The 21,963-nt window shown below is 43.2% G+C and overlaps 1 protein-coding gene across 7 annotated transcripts in view; it reads left to right on the top strand.

The window, feature by feature from the left end:
- Positions 1-6,240: 6,240 nt before the first annotated feature.
- Positions 6,241-21,963, top strand: part of rnf220a (ring finger protein 220a) — a 172,769-nt gene continuing 157,046 nt past the window's right edge. For 2 of the 7 annotated variants that reach the window (XM_029704863.1, XM_029704861.1), the window contains exons 1-2: positions 6,241-6,587; positions 15,887-16,704. In XM_029704863.1, the coding sequence (XP_029560723.1) occupies positions 16,059-16,704 (646 nt within the window). In that variant the 5' untranslated portion in view covers positions 6,241-6,587; positions 15,887-16,058. The remainder of the gene's footprint in view (positions 6,588-15,886; positions 16,705-21,963) is intronic. The other 5 variants (XM_029704865.1, XM_029704864.1, XM_029704862.1 and 2 more) reach the window with 4 other exon arrangements.

The raw sequence follows: 21,963 nt of genomic DNA, 5'->3' as shown, positions 1-21,963 counted from the left end.
GGGCCACTCAAGGACATTCAGAGGCTTGTCCCGAAGCCACTCCTGTGTTGTCTTGGCTGTGTGCTTAGGGTTGTTGTCCTGTTGGAGGCTGAACCTTCACCCCAGTCTGAGGTTCTGAGCGCTCTGGAGCAGGTTTTCATCAAGGATCTCTCTGTACTTTGCTCCGTTCATCTTTCCCTCGATCCTGACTAGTCTCCCAGTCCCTGCCGCTGAAAAATACCCCCACAACATTTATTATTATTTATTTTTATTTCACCTTTATTTAACTAGGCAAGTCAGTTAGGAACAAATTCTTATTTACAATGACGGCCTACCAAAAGGCAAAATGCCTCCTGCGGGGAAGGGGGCTGAGATAAAAAAAAATATGCTGCCACCACCGTGCTTCACCATAGGGATGATGCCAGGTTTCCTCCAGACGTCATGCTTGGCATTCAGGCCAAGGAGTTCAATCTTGGTTTCATCAGACCAGATAATCGTGTTTCTTATGGTCTGAGAGTACTTTAGGTACGTACCTTTTTTCAAACTCCAAATGGGCTGTAACCGATTTTAGAATAAGGCTGTAACGTAAGAAAATGTGTAAAAAGTCAACGGGTCTGAATACTTTCCGAATGCATTGTATCTTAGTGACCGGTTTATAATAGCAATAAGGTACCTCGGGGGGTTGTGGTATATGACCAATACACCATGCCTAAGTTCTGTTCTTAAGCACGACATGAAGCGGAGTCAATATACAACCTCCTCGGACCTTATTGCTTAGATAATCGCTTGCACAAACCTCTTCAACATTGTGTCTTTATCTTCTAATGTTTACGGAAATTGCTCACTTACGCAGATAAAACATATTAGATCGCACGTCAGAGCATGTAGATTAGGACGCCTCCAGGGGTTTGTTTTGTTTAGCGACCTCAAGTGTAGGCTAATACGACATTTTGACATGTACACTGATTCATCATCACAATGAATCTCTCCAAGTTTCTATAAATGACCTTCTGGAATAGCTGAGAGTATACAGTATGTCTAAGAGGAGAGCGTCAGACAGGGGCTACGGTCTGTCATTAAAGGCATCGTCCTCGTGTCTCCTCTGTAAACACCCCTCCAAAATGGCAGCTGATAATCCAAATGCAATGTGACAGGAGCGGATAGGGCTGTTTTGGCACATAACGCTTTCACTTCTACTTAGTTTCTTTACACTTGAACTTTGTTTGGGGGATGTTGTGGTGGGCTGGGGCTTACAGAGGTGACAAGATCTTGTTGTCGGTGTTGCTTTTTTTAGCGAGGGAAAAACAGAAGAATCTCCCTACTGGAAGATTCTCACGTTGAGCGTTTTACACAGAGGAAAAATAAATTAAGACGTGATATATTGTACACGAAGGAAGTTATTCCTTAAATAAAACGTGTTGATTTTGATTTACACCCAGGGCTGTTTTTTTTAATAATTTACAGCTGCGGGAATTGATGGTCCTGAACTGGGCATGCTGCTAAATCTGTATTGCCAAATAATGAGATTTTAGCACATGAGCTTTTAAATTATCTTCTGATTTGTCTCTGGCTGTTTGTCAGTTGCCTTGTGCTCCCGGTCATGGATGGCATTTGCCTGTGTGCTCTAATGGCTGAGTTACACTTCGATAGATGAGTCTTGATGCCTTCTGGTTCTCTATGCTGCTGGGTAGAGGAGAGGGAGGGAGGAGGGGGGATATTGTCTATGGCTATGAAACATAACATATGTGCACTGCTAGCAGCTATACCCCAATCTGTGAATAATTGTGACCTATCCAGATTTAACTCTATGTCCAACATCTTGCGTGAGGGAGTAGTTTTTAAAGCAACTTATCAACACAAATCTTACATCTGTTTAGCAAATCAATGCAGCTGTTTTATTTGTAGAGAAGTGTAAATGAAAGCATATCCTATGCAGGTAGAACACATTTATTTCATGATGAAATAATAGAAAATATTATGTGTCTTGTGTGTTTGTCATCATCAAATAACTGCCGTGCGTGTTTAGCCATTTCATTCCAATATCGACGTTGTGTTCATTTTTTATGACAAAGGCCTCGGGCAGATGTCATTTCATGTTTAAGATAATTATACATTGTCTCACAAATAGCCTTAGAATTGACAAAGGCGTGATTTTTTTTCCTTTGAGGGCTGTATTTCTATACATTTATTTTAGTGGAAAAGGAGCAGATGGGTATATCATCTGTTTTCAGCTTTGTCTGTCTGTATCAACAGAGACTTGAGGAGAGAGAGAGAGCACACAGACAAGTAGGTGGATGAGTGGCATGTGACATCAACTAGGAAGTAAACCTATCCTATTTCACAGTCCCCCTTACTGCTGCTGCCACTGAATCAGCCATGGACCTGTAATATCTCTCTTTCTCTGTCTCCCAATACTCCAAATAATGTATTCCTCTTTCTCACTAGGAAATGTTGAAAAAAGTGACTGTATCTCTATTCTCTATGGCAATGCATGATAATATATAGGGCAAATAGACAGTATCCATCCAGACCTAATAGTTACCTAAAAATAATGTTTATGCCTTTTCCACCAAGTAATGGAGCGGCAAATGGGATAACAAGGGGTCTTGATTTGTGGGCCGCCTTTGCAATTACCACATTTCCTGGTCCTGTTTAAATTAAACAAGCCATTGATTTTATGTTGAATATTATTGTGCCATATTCCTCAAGAGCGGTTTTGATGGAGCTCCAGAGTGATAGGAGTGCCAAGCCCCCCTCCCGAAGCCCATCCTAATAAAAAAGACAGGGGAAATATCCAACGCTCCCACCCAGGTGCCTCATTCCCGACAGCAAGCAGACAAAGTTTGCACCACAAACGAGCCCTGCCCCCTGTTGGAGTATGACACACGTCTGGCCCGGCCTTTAGTTCCATTTGAAAATCTCTGTATCAAGTAGTGTCTGCCAAGACTCAGAGAATCAGCTGGTGAGCCATTTTTAGAGCCCTGATTCTGCTCAGTTCCCCAGAGCCTTTCATCGTCTCGCTGTGCTGCTGTCCTCCCTCTATTCTCTCTCTGTGTGTGTGTGTGTGTGTGTGTGTGTGTGTGTGTGTGTGTGTGTGTGTGTGTGTGTGTGTGTGTGTGTGTGTGTGTGTGTGTCCATGTGCACATGATCCCTTGCAGACCAACGCAGCAGACCCTGGTGATCCAGTGTGAACAGGGTGTCTATACGTCCAAATTGAAATAAGAAGAACAGCCCTTAATGTAATTTCTGTGGAGAAAGTTGCTCTCTCTCTCTCTGCTTTGTCCAGCTCCCATCCTGAGCTCTAGTTCCTTTAATGCAGCATGGCCTCTAAAGTGGACTGTTACAGAAAGCCGTTGGTAGAAAGGAAGGAGGGGGAGAACAAATGAATGAGTCTGCTAGCTGGCTGCATTGACTTGCACCCAAACACATTCAATCCACCCTCCTTCCCTCTCTACACACTTATCTGGCAATGTCAGGGAATACAGATCTGTACTCCCAAGTCTCTAGTTGACTTTGTTTTGTGTGTCTGTGTGTGTGTGTATGTGTGTGTGTGTGTGTGTGTGTGTGTGTGTGTGTGTGTGTGTGTGTGTGTGTGTGTGTGTGTGTGTGTGTGTGTGTGTGTGTGCGTGCGTGTGCGTGCGTGCGTGCGTGCGTGCGGGCGTGTGTGTGTGTGTGTTTGGGTTGGGGGCAAATCTGTTGTACTTTTTTTGCAATAGAGAATTCTCATATGATCATGGTGTGAGTTGAAGCCTTCTAGCACCATGAATTATTCAATCAAGCGTGGATGGGGATTTTTTATTGATAGGTCTTTAATGCTTTCATAGTCATGATAGCTGTACTTGGTTGGTTTAATGATCTCTCTATTAGAGATGGCTTCAAATAGGAGCAGAAATGGCTAAGCCGCTACTGCTAAGTTACAGCTACTCAGTGACAAAGGGATCAATTTAAGTGTGCAGAAAAATAGCAATTAATTGAGCATCTTTCAACACAACTGCTCTCGAAAGATAACTGCCGAAAAACAAATAAGCATCTCAAACACAGTGACATTAATGTCAGAGTAAGGACTGTTAATGTATCTAGCACAGCTCCTTTTGTATGACATGTCAGAGACTCTGCAATGTCGCCATGTGTACATTTTAGTCATTTAGCGGACGCTCTCATCCAGAGCGACTTACAGTAGTGAATGCATACATTTCATACAATGTCATACATTTTTTTCCTGTGCTGGCCCCCCGTGGGAATCGAACCCACAACCCTGGCGTTGCAAACACCATGCTCTACCAACTGAGCTACAGGGAAGGCTATGTGTCAGTATAATGAATAATTAAGACCACAAATGAAGTGTATGTCATTGAGGCAGTGCTGTTGAAAGACACAATGGGCATTAATTGCTCTACCCTGGGCAAAGAGTCATGATAGACTGATCTAGTAATTCAAATATTGTTGGAAAGGTCGCGAGTTAAACTCATATTATAGTTGTTTGGTGTTGTCTTAATAGTGAATTTGAACTAATGAACAATAGTTTGTACACGCCAGGTAGGATGTGTACACACACTCATTTGTTGCCTGTGCTGTGGGACAAGTAAATGCAACATGAAATGTCTTTGCATTTGCATTTATTTCCACTGGGCAAAAACTGGTTCAATTGAAGTTGTTTAAACCTCATTTCAACAAAACAATTCAAATTGATGATGTTGATTCAACCTGGAAAGCAGATGAGATTTGTAAAAAGTCATCAATGTAAAGGAATTGAGTCTTTTTTTCACCCAAATGAACCTAAATCCAATGACATGGCGACCATTTTTCTTGATTTCATGTTAGTTGACAACTCAAAGAAATGTAAATCAAAACTAGAAGTTGAAATGATGACTGTGCCCAGTGGGTTATTTATCTGTTTATCTATTTTAACAGTGCAGTTGAGTGAATGTGTCGATGTTCTCTGTGTGTTTGTGTATGCAGTGTGCTGGACTAACTGGTTTCAATGGGGGTGTGATCCTTTTTGTATGTTGATGCGGAAGGAACATTTCCATCCTGGATGGACAATAAAATTATATTCTATTTTATTCTATTCAGTTCGAGTTTAAGAAGTCAACATCACCTTCAGTTTGACCCCAACCCTCATCCCTTAACTAATGGTATATATTACTGTACTACTGCTGTACCTCTAATCCCAACACCTCAGCACCACATAAGAAAAGAGTACATATGTTTTGGAGTGTTAGGAAATTTGGTGCTCAAGTCCTGTGAAAGAGGTTATATCAAAGGCATTTTAAGTCAATACACACCAGTCCATTTAGAAACATTAGAGGTTGAGCTGTGCCATTTGATTTTGGATTGAGAGAGACCTGGGAAACAAGTAGGCCTCTTCCTCGTTCCCTCTAGTCACACTCAAATAGAGGTCATTAGCAACACAACTAAGTGATAATGTGCGTGCATGCAGCCCATATGCAAGGCTACTGAATCCCCCTCCCACATTGCCACTTTAGGGATTTTAGGGTCACAGATAACCTTGGCAGCATGGCTGTGGACTAGTCTTCACACTCAGAGACAAAGTAACTCATCAAAATAAGAGTTACATTTGCCGTTGAAATACACTTTAAATATGATATTGTCCATCTACTTTACAGCATAGTTTAATAACAATGCATAGGTGTTATGTTATGTATGTGATACTAGTTTCAGACACACTGCTCTGCTATTTGATGGACAATACATGCAATTCAATATCTTTCCAGCAGGTGGATAATATCTGAACAGACCATTTACCGGAACGGGCATGCAATACCGAAGCAATTGTTTTCCTACGTTGTTGACACCGACCCACAATAGACAATGATTTAAACAATCTGTATAAGCAACGTAGCACGGTGACATCCTTAGAAATGTTATTATGGTCTCTAAGAATTGTACGGCTTGCAACAACAAACAAACAAAAATAATATACATATATATATATGTTTATATAAAGTTATGCTAAATGGTAGCCTAATTACTTTGCATAAGCAGCTTGTTTTGAGAGGTTCACACGTATGGAACTTTGTCATTTTACTGGCCTACTGTAACGCGGGCGCACGCATGTCTTTGTCTTTGATTGGAAATAGTCTCCAGTTAGGATGTACCTTTTGTTTAGGGTTAGGGCGAAGATAGAAGAAAATGCATTCACTGTTCACAAAGCGCACTGAAACCCACCCTGGGGAAGATGGATGGATGGAGAGAGGGGGGCTGGGGAACTGCGAAGGGAGGAAAGTGGAAAGGGAGAGAAAGTCAGTCATTGAGCAAACCAAGCGCTGAGCGGCAGCACTGCACCTAAAACACTGTTTGCGAGCGGCTCATCTACCTTTTAGATCCAATCTCTGCCATTTCTTCGCTATTCTTCGACTCCACGCAGATTCCCTTTCTCTCAGCGGTACATGCAACTCACACCACTCTGATCACAAGAGCTGGGGACAGCCTGGCTCTCCACACCGCAACATTGCAGCGAGGTGTTACTACTTTCCTTCCCATGCGACTCCGTTATCGCCGGTGCTTTCGCCAGCCTGCCATTGAAAAGTTTCGGTTGTGAGGATAAACGAATATCTAGGACCTTCAAAGGGATTGTTTATAACAACGTAAGTACTCCGAATGTTTTGACAGTGATTGCATTGTGTTGTGCTCTACTACCTATTGGGATTTTGTTGTCGTCCAACTTTAACGCACAACGAATCTAGCTGTAGGCTATCCAACTATTCAAGCGTGAACTCAAGTATCAAATGTCTTAGCGGGCTACTGATTGTGTGGTCGTCACCCATGCCTCTTGAAATGTGAATGTTGTTCACAATCAGTGTTCAGAATTGTACGTGTTTTTCTTAGACTTGCGTTTGGCATTTTATCGTCAACCCATGTGACGCATGCATTAGGCAGCGCACTGTTTCCAAAAATATGCATTCTAACTTCTGAACCCGTTCTAGGTAAGCTTGGTTTGAAACATTAGCAGTGTTTCCACAAGTTTTAGGGTAACTGTTCAACTTTACCTCTTTGAGCTTTTTGAGTTTGAGATTTTACCTCATGTTTTGAACGTTGTTTTTATGCGCTCCTGTAGCGCTCTGTTCAAGTTCGGTCGGAAAAGGCATAGGCTATCCATCACATGTGGAAAGATCACCTGACATATAGCCGACCTATAACACCAGAAGTTTTACTTTAAATCGAGCTAGGCCTATAAGTAGTTCTGAGTAGTTGCGCCCACTACCTGGATAATGGCTTACAGTGGGGGACATGGCCAAGATGTTACAACATTGTTCCATCTAATGCGCGTGAACTACTTTTAGTCATCCAAAGAATACCGTGGAGAAACGTCACTGGTCACAGATTAAAAGTCAACGTGTTGGTGTCTTTGTGTAAAACCTCAATTAGGCTACCGTGTAATAAGGTGCTTGTAACCATACTTGACTGTGACTATTTTAAATACACCGATTATATCTCGTAGCCGTTAATGCTTTTTAAACCTAACAAAGATGTGTTTTAAGTTAATGACTGAACTGTGGTCATAACATTTTATGCACAGCACCCATACACAAGAAACTAAGCTATTTGGAAAAGTGTAAGTGATACATAGTGTACATTTAGCCTTTTCTCTGGACTTGGTAGCCTAATGTTTGCTCTCTCTGTGTGTATGTGTGTGTGAGCGTACTTGAATAGCCTATATTTAAAGACAGCCTATATTTAAAGACAGGCAGAGCAAATAACCTACTTGTTGACTAAGGTTGCGTAACAACCATCAATTACGTTAACTTTTATCCTCGGAAAGAAAAATCGAAAACTAGTCAAGATGTGGTCTGAGAGTGAGCGGATAGAAAGGAGAGGGAAACACCTGTTTACTACGGACCACTACAATTTACATCCTGCCCCAAATGACTTGCTACAAGCTGGAAGGTTTCCGCCAACCGACGATTGTAAACTAGTTGCTCCAAAGTATAAAGAGTCGAGGTTAATTCACAGTTGATGAAAAAAATTAAAACAACCTAGAACATTCATGAGCAGTGTTTGTAAAATCTCACTCAATAATTAAATTTAATAAAACATTTTATAATTGTGCAATGATGTTATAGTCTAAAGTTTTAGATAGGCCTATTAGTTTTTTACTCAATAGATATAATAATGGTTTAACTTTTAAAATGGAATGCACGAGTGAACAAAGACTTTGTTAGCAACTTGCCTAGTGTCTTTTAACAGTATGCTATTTTTCATCCGTGATGAACATCTTAAATGTTTGCTTTCAAAATGTAATAAATTGCCTGTTTACATGCCATATAATTTTTGTATAGCTGTTATAACGGAAGGCTGCAATTAACCATTTTTTTGCCAACTGGAAAGATTAGAGTCGTACAAGTATATCCACCAGTCGACGCAGACAAAAGTTTCCATATTTTTTTATGAAATTATATTGGCCTAATTGATATGTGTGTACGCTAATTCACTATAGCCTATTGTTTAAAAAATAAAAAACTTTAACGTCTTATTTCACAAACATTACGTGAAAAAAAACGAAGTCTATTATTCAGAAAATGTCAAATTATTAGTGCCTAATTTAGGCCTAGGCTAGATAAAAATATATACAAATATAACAGTAAAACACGCTTTCGTCGCTTCAGGTGATTTATCAGCATTGTTTATCAGCATAGTCTCAGACTTCCTATTTTTTGTATTACCCAGTGTTCACTTGAATTATATATAAAAAAGGAAGTTACTTGTAGCCTATAGGCCTAAAGTGCTCTCTCACATGCGTCTCATTTTTCTCGGATTATTTCTGCGTCTGATTATTTATCTAATCATGGTAGGTTTTCAACAAGTTAAAAAAGTTACGTTTTGGCGTATGGTCTTGTAGGCCTATGCTAGGCTAATTGATACATCATAATTAACATGATATGCCAGTTATATGATGACATTTTAAATATTAAATTATGTGCAGACAAATACGGATATTTTGGGTGTTCTAAGTGCGTTGAGCAGGTGGAATATCCGACTGATCTTTTCACAGCGCAACAATTTGTGAAGGACATTTCCATTTAGAAAAATATATTTTATCCTTATTTTTTGGCTAATTAGGGCTACTGCTAACGGGCAATGTTATGGGAATTAATCACCTACATGTAGAACATTTGGTATAAATTCTCCCTTAGCGTATTCAAACGATTGGCTACTCCGTATTTGTTTTGCGTGGGAAGAGTCAGGCAAAAAGAAAGTCTAGTTCGGAAGAAAAGTAAAAGATGATTTATTTGTCAGGTTTCGATTTGTATCCCCAGTCCTTGTTTTCTATCCCTCCCAGCAGCGATGTCAGCTGTTATTGCTTCCCATTGATCCTCTTGCAAAGTGAGAACTGAACTAAAATGTATGTCGATTCCAGTGCCCGAATCAATATCTAGAGTTATTTTAATCTGGATTTGAGCGTTGTGGAATTAAAAAACTGGAGAGGAGAGCAAGCAGGCGGAATGAAACATTATCCGTTCTCAATTTGGAGAGAGCGTCTTCTTCTCTGTGTGTGGTTCGAAAGCTGAACTAATGGGATGGAAAGGAGAGACAGAATCTAAGATGTTGCTGCTAAAACTAGGCTATATTTCATATTTGATCAATAGGGAATTATTAACGTCATGATATGCATAATAATAATATATTTACTTACTAGGCTACTGATCATCCGTTTTATTCAGATTTACACGAACCCAGATGACATAGATAGTAAATGAACTATGGATTACTCTATCGCATCGTCTTGATGACGCTTGGTCTATTAGTTCTTTCAATATCGAGGCTACTTATTCGTTCTTTATTAAACGCGGAAGGGTCCGCCCACCACATCCCCTCCAACCAGACCCTATCATGTTTATATTTTGATTAGCTAACAAACACTTGACTGAAAGGTAATTTGTCATGCAGATGGCGGCATGGTATGGTAATTAAAATTAACCTCTGTCGGTAAATAACAAGTGTTTGAACATAGGGTTTAGGAGAAATATATCGCACATGCACCCACGGTTTCACCGTGTGCATTTTACATTTGTTTAAAGAAATATTTATTCTTCAGTTGGAATAATTGTAGGTTAGTCAGTGCGTTGTGTGGAATATTTAATCAAACGAAAATGTTTTATTTTCACCCAAATTGCGTTATTCTGACCACTTCCCCTGTCATTTAGAACTGGTTGCGTTTCAAAATGCATTTTTAGCCAGGGCCAAATATTTGAAATGTTGTTTCAAATAAGGTTGTCTGGTTTTCTTTGTTGTGCTCTGGGGCTGGAAAATGCTGAGAAAATTGTTGTGGCTATTGGCTAATTCGTTTCGTATTGCAATATTCGATCTGAATAATCATACAATACATCCGTTTCATTATTTCCTGTTTGTATGATATTGTTTTCAGTCATCGGTTTCATAGAAATATCGGCATCACGTTTTGAGTAACCTTTATTTTTTCACACTTTTTTTTCTCCTTGTGATTTGGAGTCTATTTTGGTCAGTCTTGAGGAAATGATATGCTGTTTATGTCTGTAGGCGACTTAATGTCCATATTATATTTACTTTTCAGATTTTTTTCTGTCATCAGTGCTTTTTGAATAGAGGGTAGAAATCTGAGGGAGATGAAGACAGGGAGATGAAGAGTCTAGGATATGTAGCACTGGAACTGGTTAGGCCTATATCTGCAATAATGTTTACTTGTATTGCTTTTTACAATGTACACATGAGTAGGAAATTACTATTATGATATTTGAAAGTAATGCATTTTATTCAAAAATAACTGCAAATGATATTGAATAATGTTCCGTTTTGATGAATGTTGCTTGTTTCCATTCAGTAGCATATTGCCAGATATTTCCAAAAGCCTTTTGTAACAGTTTGACTGAATTGTACACAGCAGTATTATCTCTTCTCCATGAGAGGCATTGAGAACAGGAGACCGTTCAGGGTTAGCCTGACTAATTGGATGAGTTTTGTTCAATATAATTATCTGATATTTTCTTTCTCAGATTTCCCCATTTGTCAATTATCTGGACCAAAATTTAAGAGCTTGGAAATAAGTAAATTTTCTTCCCAGAAGGCATTATCAGTGCATTTGCTTCAATCGATTGTAGACAGATATCTTTGTTTACTTATTATCTTCCTACAGTCATGGCTTGGGAGTAAAAAGGCACCGATTGATGCACACACACACACACACACACACACACACACACACACACACACACACACACACACACACACACACACACACACACACACACACACACACACACACACACACACACACACTGTGTACTATACCCATGGATTATGAAAGTGTAGTTACTTTGTGTAAAGACTGCTTGGAAGTCTTCTAAATGTCAGTTTCATCCACAGCAACCAAATCTTCCCTTCAATATCCCATGGCACTGCTCCTGTAGTAAATAGCAGCTGTGTTGGTGGAATTAGTGTGTGGTGTTTTAAATGTTGAGCTGGCCAACAAGTTGTCATAAGGCTTTGAGGCATGCTATCACTGTGCTGCTAACTGCTTGTTATTGAACATCCAGTGACTTGCCAGCTAGGCCAGTGGTGTCCTCACTCCTCAGCCCAGTTCAGGGCTCACTGTCCCCAGGCTCAGCCCAAGCCCAATGCAGGGAGCTGGGAGGGTGGAGGCTCATAGAGGAGAAAAGCGACACAACTCTCACTCCTCTCCCCTCTCTCCATCTCTCTCTCTCTCTCTCTCTCTCTCTCCATCTCTCTCTCGCTCTCTCTATTTACAAATAGGTTGTACTGCTTCAGTGAGTGAGATGGTCAGTGGTGAGAGACAGAGAGAGAAAGAGGGTTCTCTTTGTATTCCACGGCTGGCTTTGGCGCTTTGGGAGCTAGACACGACACCTTGCAAATAATCTGGGCTTAGCGAGGAATTAGTTGGCTCAGGTGGGTTGTGTGAGGCAAGCAGTCCATCGTCCCTGAAATGAATAGCCTTGGCAGGTCAGGAAACCCCAAAAATATTTTGTCTTCCATGAATCAATGTGTTTCACTTTCCTTTTAGCTCACAACGGCTTATTTGGAAAATAAATCCCATTCTCCTTTTGGCAGTTAGAGCTGAATGTCACTTTGGGTGTGTCACACACCGAACCAATGGTTCAAATATAAACAAAAAGAAAGAGAGTGCTAGGATTTCTTAATATTTTTAAAGACTGATTGCTAGATATTTCATTAGTATTCACCACTCTGTCGTACACTCCAGTAAAATGTATTAGTTGTTAGTGAACTGCCATACGAGCAGTGTGACACAGCTTGTCCAATCCTTATTGATTTTCTAGCTGAATATGCCAAAGTGTCATTATTTCTCAGCACTGTAGCATATTTTGTACAACAGCAACTGCTGCAGCGACATTGTATTGAATAACTCCCCGTATAGATTTGATATTGGCGAGTACACCTGATTTTGATTCAGAAGGAGCATTTGAGCTGCGTTGTGTACAGAGTCACAGAGGCAGACATGAATGACTATGTTTGAATAGTATTGACTGTCCTCCGGACATCAACCACGACTATCTGTCTAGAATACTGAGTGAGATGTCCAGCGTGACGCAAACACACCCAGCCAACCCTTCCACCACACAGCCAGTTGACTCTGCCTGTTTGTGTCATAACGGCAAATATTTGATGCCAAATTCCCCTCGTCAGGCGGTTGAAATCTATTTGACTTTTACCTAGACGATCATGTTTTACCATTTTAAGTGACGTCTCATGAACTGTCACCTGTATTAAAAAAATATCTTCCATAATGTGTAGAGGTTTTGTCCCCTTTAGCCTGAGTGGTTTTACGGAGCCTATAAAAGCACGTTTGGCTAATTTGTGTGAAATACAGTGTAATTAGCTGCTCTGAGATGTGCCAACATCTTCTCACTATGTGTATTACAATCACATGCAGATGAGGAGAGAACACTTCCTCTAATGTTTCATAGAGTTGCCAGGTTTGGTAGAGCAGTTTTAAAAGTATATTTATTACTGTATTATATATGCACATGTAAATGTGTCTGGTTCCTATATTATCTATAAGCTATTTTTAATTTTTGAGACATCAACTTTTTTTTTTTACTTGTGGATTTTGAAAATGATCTGTGGTGTTACAGTGATGTTTTTGCTATTGATTAAATCATGTATTGTAATCGGGTTTGTCCTGTGCATTTGTCTTGAATTAAAGGAAGTAATGCATTTTAATGTCATTATATTATTTAGATAGTGTTAAAAAGTAAATGATTATCTCTGCGTCCATGTCCCTTCGTGTACGTTCAGAGAGATCTAAGTTTGAATCATCTACCAAATTACCACAACATCAACTTGCAAACTGTCTAAATATGTCCTCCCCATAGATAATGTGCCTATGTGTACAAGTGTGTGTGTTTGTGTCTGTGTGTGTGTGTTCTCTGCCTCCCCAGAGTAGTTGAATGACACCGTCTGCCCTGTCCTGTAATAAAATGTAGGAGTGGCACTTTCACGGTTGTCAACAGTCTCTAAATATACTGACAGACAGGGAAAGTACAGGAGCTGTGGTCTGAATGACGCTCTCTAAGGAAACCTAAGCCGCTTGGGTCTCCTGTTCTTGGCCAGCAGTCATAGTTGACAGTCCATTTTTATATGTAAATTGGATTCATCTGCGTTTCTCTCCTGAAACAACCAGACGGAAACTATGTTTGACATCCCAACTTTGTACCTTTATGGAGGGCTATAGCTTATTTTACATCAGTGCCTTTCTGATAGGAATGATATTATACTTCATTGTTGTTGACATTGCAATTTCTCAAGATATCATAATATTGTCACTTACAACTAAAATAATATGTTGTGTTTAATATTTGACTGACAGCTGCACCAGTCTACCTGTAGTAATCAAATTACGACAACATGGAAGTGATATCTTGTGACATTTCTGTTATAAATGCAGATGAACCCTGTCAGTATATTTATATTTATGAGCGATTCTCAGTAGATTCTGACATCTACTATATATGTATTATAGGTCATTACAATGTTATTACAATGTTATTACAGTGTTAATACAACTATTGTGTTCGTGATTAGTGATAAGGATAATAAATCCTCATTTGTGATCATTTGGTTATCAGACATTGATTTTCAACTTTGGCTGAACTTCTATTACTCAGTCTTGTCATATACATATTTAAAACTACGTAGTATATTATAAGACGAACATGTAGGAAGGAGATAGAGGCGTCTCAAGACCTCCCTTCGGTATCAGTGTCCCGACGGCATGGTGTGGAGCAGAGGAGTGTGTGTGTCAGTGTATGTCAGGCTCCAGCCCCGTGGGCTGACTCAAGTACCCTGGGAGCACAAGATTTGTTCCTGTAGCTCCGGCACCAGGCAGCTCAGTTCTTCTCTTGGCTCGGCTCCCTCGTCTGCCGGAGAAGAGAGAAATGATTAGCACGTCGGTACAACACTCAGCCTACATCTGCTTTTTCCCCGGCTCTCGCCATAAGGGGATATCCTGTGTCCTTTTATTGGATTGTCAGTTTCACTCTGAGTCCGCGGCTCTGCGAGCTGATGGTTATGATAATAAAATTGAAATATTCAGGTACTTATCACTGTATTACCTGGCTATCAACACCTACATGGAGTCATACTTTAGAGGTGATCCCAGGGTAGAGATCTGATACTCAGGGAAAGACTCTATGATGAAAGGGGGCATGAATGGGGCTTTAGTTATTGGTACATTTTCAAGGTGCTATTTTCCTGGCTAGATTAGGGGGAAAGACAGAGTGTAATGTGATGCTTGGGCATCTGGCCAGACCTGAGCGCTGTAGTATAACCCATTTTCAACAGACATTCCCCTGACACTGTAAGGTTGCGTCCCAAATGGCACCCTATTCCCCATATAGTGCACTACTTTTGACCAGGTCCCATAGGCACTGTGTGATAATGTAAAGGGATTTATTTTCTTCTGAGGGAGGCTGCATGTGTGTGCAATGTGCCAAAGCTCAGATCAGGTTTTAAATCAATTTGAATGGGTGTTCAGGACAGCTGATATCTATAAAAGATTTCTCAGCTAATTCTCATGGAGAGCCTGATGTGGGTAGATATTCTGTGTGGCTTTGAAGAGCTACAGCAGGGGGATGTAGACGACGCTGCAGGTTTGACCTTATCCACATGAATTGGTTCAACATTTGAGGACTTAGATAAATCAATGGTGACTTTATGATAGCATATCAACATAACTTAAATGTTTTCTGTGTGTGATATGAATGTAAAATCTATGGAATATTAATGCAAATATGGATTTATGAAATGCAGATTTATAAAACCCTGAACGTAGCTTCAGTTTTGTTTTGGGTTGTTATAGATGAGGTCTCTTCTTTTGAGCTGATGTTATACCCTAACTTATGACCACCTTCAAATTGCCCTTTGGGATTAAAATCTTTGAAACGTTTTTTTTTTGCCAGCTTTTCATTATTAAATCACCTCACACACTTTGTCCAATCTGACCATCTAATCCTCCTGAGGGTCTCAGTCTGTTTCACTGCTCCAGAGGTCAAGAGGTGAAGTGCAGCTAATTTATTCATTCAGTCAAATTTTCTGGCTGTGCAGATGGCAGCCTGATATGATATCACTATCACAATCCCATTGGAGTATGCAGGCTGGGGACCCGGGACGAGTGTTCACATGAGCAGGCCCGGCCTTATCAGATTGACGGGCGCTGCCCTTATCTGTGACAGACGGTTCTGGTCCAGCTGCAGGCAGGGGAGGGAGAGATGGAGAGATGGAGAAATAAGCCGCTTAGATAGACTTGATCCAACCCCGGATCTCTCTCTGAGGAAAAGTTTGTGACTCTTCTTCAAAGAGGTTCTGACATGTTGTTTGAAATAGTTTGATGGCTGGTGCTGAATGAAAATGACACTTCTTGTGTGTCCTGTTACAGAAGGTGACCTGAGGAGGATGACCCCACAGTGAGACTGGACCGTTCCGTGAGGACCCACCTTCCCCTGACCTGCGTGTCCAGAGCCACCTCCCGCACCCCGGACACCCCGCCCCACTCCTTCTTCTCTCAGCCCCTCCTCTGGGCCCAGGAACCCCCCTCCCCAGGTACCAGGATGGACCTGCACCGGGCTGCATTCAAGATGGAGTCGTCCTCCTACCTGCCCAACCCTCTGGCATCCCCGGCCCTCATGGTGCTGGCTTCCACCGCCGAGGCCAGCCGCGACGCCTCCATCCCCTGCCAGCAGCCCCGCCCCTTCGGCGTGCCCGTCTCCATGGGGGAAAAGGACATGCACCTGCCGTTCAACAACGGCTCCTACACCTTTGCCTCCATGTACCACCGTCAGGGAGCCGTTCCTGGGGGCTTCCCCAACCGGGACTTCCCCTCCTCCCTGCTGCACCTGCATCACCAGTTTGCCCCTCCAAATCTGGACTGCTCCCCCATCAGCATGCTGAACCACAGCGGGGTGGGGGCCTTCCGACCCTTCGCCTCCCCCCCAGAGGACCGTGACGGGGCAGGGGGCTATCAGTCAGCCTTCACCCCAGCTAAGCGCCTCAAAGGCTGCCTGGATGCAGACGCCTCTCCCCACCTGCGCTACACGGACGCGGAGGGTAAAGAGTATGACTTTGGGGCACAGATCCCCTCCAGGTCCCCAAGCGCCCTCAAAGCAGTTGAGGACGCTGGGAAAAAGATTTTTGCAGTGTCAGGCTTATTGTCTGACCGCGAGACGTCATCAAGCCCAGAAGACCGCATCGAACGCTGTGAGTACATTTACCGTTATCTAATGTTTCACAAAGGTCTGATTAGTCTGTAAAGTAAAGAAACATAAAACGTGTGTAATGATTTGTTATCTTTATTATCAAATCAGGCCTCACAAACAATATGATTTTGATATTAATTAACAAGAAAACATTTATCTAAAAACAGCACATACTATATATTGTGGTTTAGTAGAGACTGCAGCACCCATTCCATGTGAGAAGTGTATTCAACTACCAGAGAATGTTCAGATAGTGTTTCACAGAGCACTTTACAAGGAACTCCACAGGTCTAATTCATAAATGAGATGAAGGTTTCTCTTGGGTAAGTGCAAGTGAAAGAATTGGGGAAATTCAAATGATGGCATAACCTCTCCTGACCAGGACGTGCTCAGAAGAATAAGTATGCTGCTGAGTGAGAGTCCAGTAATATAACTGGCCGTAATTCACCCTGTGAACCTTAACTCTGAATACAGCAGCCTGTGAAAACCAAAGACATTTCAATAGGCCTTCTACTCACACACACAGACTCTGTCCTCTCCTCTCACTGTGGTCTGTGGTGAACGCATACACACACGCTCATGTGCGAGCACGCGCTCTCTCTCTCTCTCTCACACACACACACACACACACACACACACACACACACACACACACACACACACACACACACACACACACACACACACACACACACACACACACACACACACACACACACACACACTCCCTACTGATAATGTTCTCTGTCACCACCACAGCACAGTACACTGATTTTCTGGTTCCTTCTTTCTGCCTTTTCCCCTGTCCCTCCCTGTCCCTGTCACTCCGACTCCCACAAGCTCTGGGATATTAGCATTGGTCAATGAGCGGAGGCCATTTGGCTCTCTGTTTGAATCTGATTACTTGGGAAGTGACTCGCTACAAGATGGGGCACAGTCCTGTCATCAGCATTCATCATACCACTGCACTCACCCAGCCAGTGTGGCAAATGAACAGGGGATTACCCAGCTTTCCAAACTTTGGCAGGAGACATGTCTCTAACAGAAGGGGCGTTCAATCGGAGTACCCACTACCCCTGTCTCCCCCTACCCTCCTCTCTCTCTGCACAAGCACTAACAACTCCTACACATGTCAACACAATCCATCTGATCTTGTGACAGATTGGTGGGAGGGAGAGAGACAGAGAGACAGAGAGTGAGATAGAGAGAGAGTGGGGGTCTCTCTGGATGAGCAGGGGACTGAGGCCTCATTATGATGGTGGGTAATTCCCTGTGCTTTTTTGGCCATATTTCTGTCTCTGTCTCAGTCCATCTTTCTCTCTCTGTCTCAGTCCATCTTTCTCTCTCTGTCTCAGTCCATCTTTCTCTCTCTGTCTCAGTCCATCTTTCTCTCTCTGTCTCAGTCCCTCTTTCTCTCTTTTTCTCCCCCATTTCCTCTCCCTCTCCTTGGGAGGGCTAGAGCGCGAGAGATCGAATCACCCTTGATCAAACACATGAGAGACAAGGGCGTCGAGCTGAGACTGATCCGATAAAAACCACCAGAGGAGCAGGGAAGGCTGTGAATGACACACCCAGCCAGAAGAAAGAGAGGGAGAGAGAAGTAGGGAAGAATGGAGAGAGAGAAAGAGAGAGAAGTAGGGAAGGATAGAGAGAAAGAGGGAGAGAACTGAAAGAATTAGCACTTCTCATAAAGGATTACTTCTCATATGAGTCCTGTTTAAAGCCACTTTGGTGGTTTTGAGGAACTGAAAACGTCAGCCCAGCTGTAGAACCAGAGAGATGCATTTCGATTTCTACTTTGTAACGTGTAGTGTAGATGGAAGAAGGGAAATAGATGGAATTATATGTCCTTCATTTTGAGGCATTGGGAAATTGCAAAATGCAGCTACATGAATTCTCCCGGAGAAAGGCTTATGAACGTTACCAATACCATCCAGATCTGCTGATACTGTGCCTTAAGCTGATATTGGTGTCATTTGATTACGATATGGCCTGGTTCATCCTCACTGATATAGAGGAGATTATGGTGGAAGGGGACCAGTGGACTAGGGGACCGGGGGTTTGGCATCCCCACTGAGGAGTAAGGCGGCATGGGCGTAGGGTATGGTGAGGACTGGGAGGGGGGAAATTAGTTTGAGAGCTGGAAGCTGTTTTCTGTTTTGGAGTCTTGTCTAATTCGATTAAACCTGGGCCCACCAAGGGCTCTAATGCAATTGAATTTCCAGCACTTTTATATAAGAGACTTAAATTGGGTTCCCCTTGACTGGATAGCTAGCTGCTTGCTGTCACTCCTGGAGCAGTGTCCCCTCAGTGTTAAGCCCACCAAATCTTCCCAGTACAGTCACTGGCACGTTTTTAATACGCTATGCTGTCAACCATTAAACCTCCACATAAAGGTCCCATCATGGCATAATATATATATGCATAATATACGCATGTCACATTATAAGCTATTACCAGTCAGTGTATTCATACTACATATTTATCCTCTGAAATCAGGAATAAAAAGGTTTTTCCTTCTATACTGTATTATTTACAGGCATCAGGAGTCATTTGCCTGTTTAAAATTCACATGAATATTTACACTGAAACAGTCACATGCAGAAGCTCAGTGAAGACAGAAGAACACTTGTTTGTTTGTGAGAGTGATTTTATATTTGTGTATCTCTGTGTGTTTTGTGTGTGTGCCATTTATTTTTATGGATATAGTGTGTGTGTGTGTGTTTGTTCCTGTGTGTGTATGTGTGTGTTTTGTGAGAGTCTACATCTCCTTGTGTGAGTGTGTGACAGCTGGAGATTGTTTGTTTGTTTTTCCCCCACCACACAATTGCACGGCAGAGCTGAGCATTGAACATGACCCTGAACAGCTAACCCACTTCCACAATCCCCAACAAGCCTGACTTGGGGAGTAGGGGGAGAGAGAGAGAGAGAGAGAGAGAGAGAGAGAGAGAGAGAGAGAGAGTAGGAGAGAGAGAGAGAGAGAGAGTAGGAGAGAGAGAGAGAGAGAGAGAGAGAGTGAGAGAGAGGAAAGTAAAGACTGTGTGTGAGCGAGAGAGAGAGAGAGAGAGAAAGTGAGATAAAAGGAGAGATCAAATAAATAATAAAAAAGGAGGATGAGCAATCAGTGTGGTTTAGAGCTGAAACACAGACCCCAGCTGACTTCCTGAGCAGCTGAAATAAAAGAGAAGAATCCTTAAGACAACAGTGTAGCCACGCCGGCTTCCTTCCTGACGTGACCAAGCTGTGAGCCATACAGGCCTGTCTCCATAAATCCCCGCTGATTTACGGGGAACTGGGTGCCTGGCAGGGCCACAGTTAACCCCCACCAGCCCGGTCAGTCAGGACTGGGGTTAGCCACTGACCGACCCACCAGCTAGTCAGTCAGGACTGGGGTTAGCCACTGACCGACCCACCAGCTAGTCAGTCAGGACTGGGGTTAGCCACTGACCGACCCACCAGCTAGTCAGTCAGGACTGGGGTTAGCCACTGACCGACCCACCAGCCCGGTCAGTCAGGACTGGGGTTAGCTACTGACCGACCCACCAGCTAGTCAGTCAGGACTGGGGTTAGCCACTGACCGACCCACCAGCCCGGTCAGTCAGGACTGGGGTTAGCCACTGACCGACCCACCAGCTAGTCAGTCAGGACTGGGGTTAGCCACTGACCGACCCACCAGCTAGTCAGTCAGGACTGGGGTTAGCCACTGACCGACCCACCAGCTAGTCAGTCAGGACTGGGGTTAGCCACTGACCGACCCACCAGCCCGGTCAGTCAGGACTAGGGTTAGCCACTGACCGACCCACCAGCCCGGTCAGTCAGGACTGGGGTTAGCCACTGACCGACCCACCAGCCCAGTCAGTCAGGACTGGGGTTAGCCACTGACCGACCCACCAGCTAGTCAGTCAGGACTGGGGTTAGCCACTGACCGACCCACCAGCTAGTCAGTCAGGACTGGGGTTAGCCACTGACCGACCCACCAGCCCGGTCAGTCAGGACTGGGGTTAGCCACTGACCGACCCACCAGCTAGTCAGTCAGGACTGGGGTTAGCCACTGACCGACCTACCAGCCCGGTCAGTCAGGACTGGGGTTAGCCACTGACCGACCCACCAGCCCGGTCAGTCAGGACTGGGGTTAGCCACTGACCGACCCACCAGCCCGGTCAGTCAGGACTGGGGTTAGCCACTGACCGACCCACCAGCCCGGTCAGTCAGGACTGGGGTTAGCCACTGACCGACCCACCAGCTAGTCAGTCAGACGACAGGCCAGTCAGAAGCTAGATATCCCATCTAATGTCTGTCCGTCTGGGAGAATCAGGATTCAGAATCAGGATTCAGTTCCTCCCACATTGTATTCAAGACCACCTTGTATTCTGAATATGATCAGCTAGGTTGTTGTGATATAAAAATGAATGCAGTACAGGATGTAGTTCCATCTCCATAGCTGGTTCTGTGACACCGGTTGCCAGGCAGACTGTTCAGCTGGGGACTTTAATGATTTACTGGCCCGTACCTTTCCCTCTCCGTCCCCGTCACCATGATTGATGCAGATTTTCATGTTTGTCATTCCTGCCTTGTAGATCTGTCACCCAACTTGCAGTTATTCCACCGTTCTTCACATCCAATGTTCAAAAGAGCAACGTGCGCTGACAGCTGTTAAAACACACAGTCAGTCGGATAAGGAGGTGTTTTTTTTCTTTCAAAGAGCAGATGTCATCAGTGTGGTTATTATTCCCAGGGAAATATCACAAACTTTGGGAAACAGTTGCAGGAAAAGGAGACAATCACCGAGAGGATCCTCAAAGAGTAAGGATGATACTGATGATGGTGATAAGAATAGAAAATGCCTTAGATGAATAGAATTCCCTTTATATTTGAATTCCTGTAATCTTACGAGGCTCTTGAATTTTTTGTTTAGTTACAACAACCCCTATTCATTTCATTCTGGCAGGTGAAGACTTAAATAACCAAGGAGACATTGTCATCCCCACAAAAATCTGCTCCCTGCTCCCCCCTCCTCTTGCCCTGATCTCATCCCCTCTCCCTCCCTCCCTCGCTCTCCTCTCCCTGTCACGGTCTAGTGGCGAGGTTAAGTTAAGTAAGAGTGTTCTAATAATTAGGCTGCAGCCCGGGTGCTCGTCTGTGTTACCCAGATGTTAAAAGGCTTGTCCTCTCATGTTGCCTCCCTGTCAGTCCCCCCCCCCCCCCCCCCCCCACCTCCTCTCCCGCCCAGCTCCTGGGTGTTGTGGCCCTCTGGCCTCCA

This window comes from Salmo trutta, chromosome 21 (assembly GCF_901001165.1).
Source record: "Salmo trutta chromosome 21, fSalTru1.1, whole genome shotgun sequence".
NCBI classification, from domain to species: Eukaryota; Metazoa; Chordata; class Actinopteri; order Salmoniformes; family Salmonidae; genus Salmo; species Salmo trutta.
Note: the sequence above shows the minus strand (reverse complement) of the source record. Positions and strands in the feature narration are given on the sequence as shown.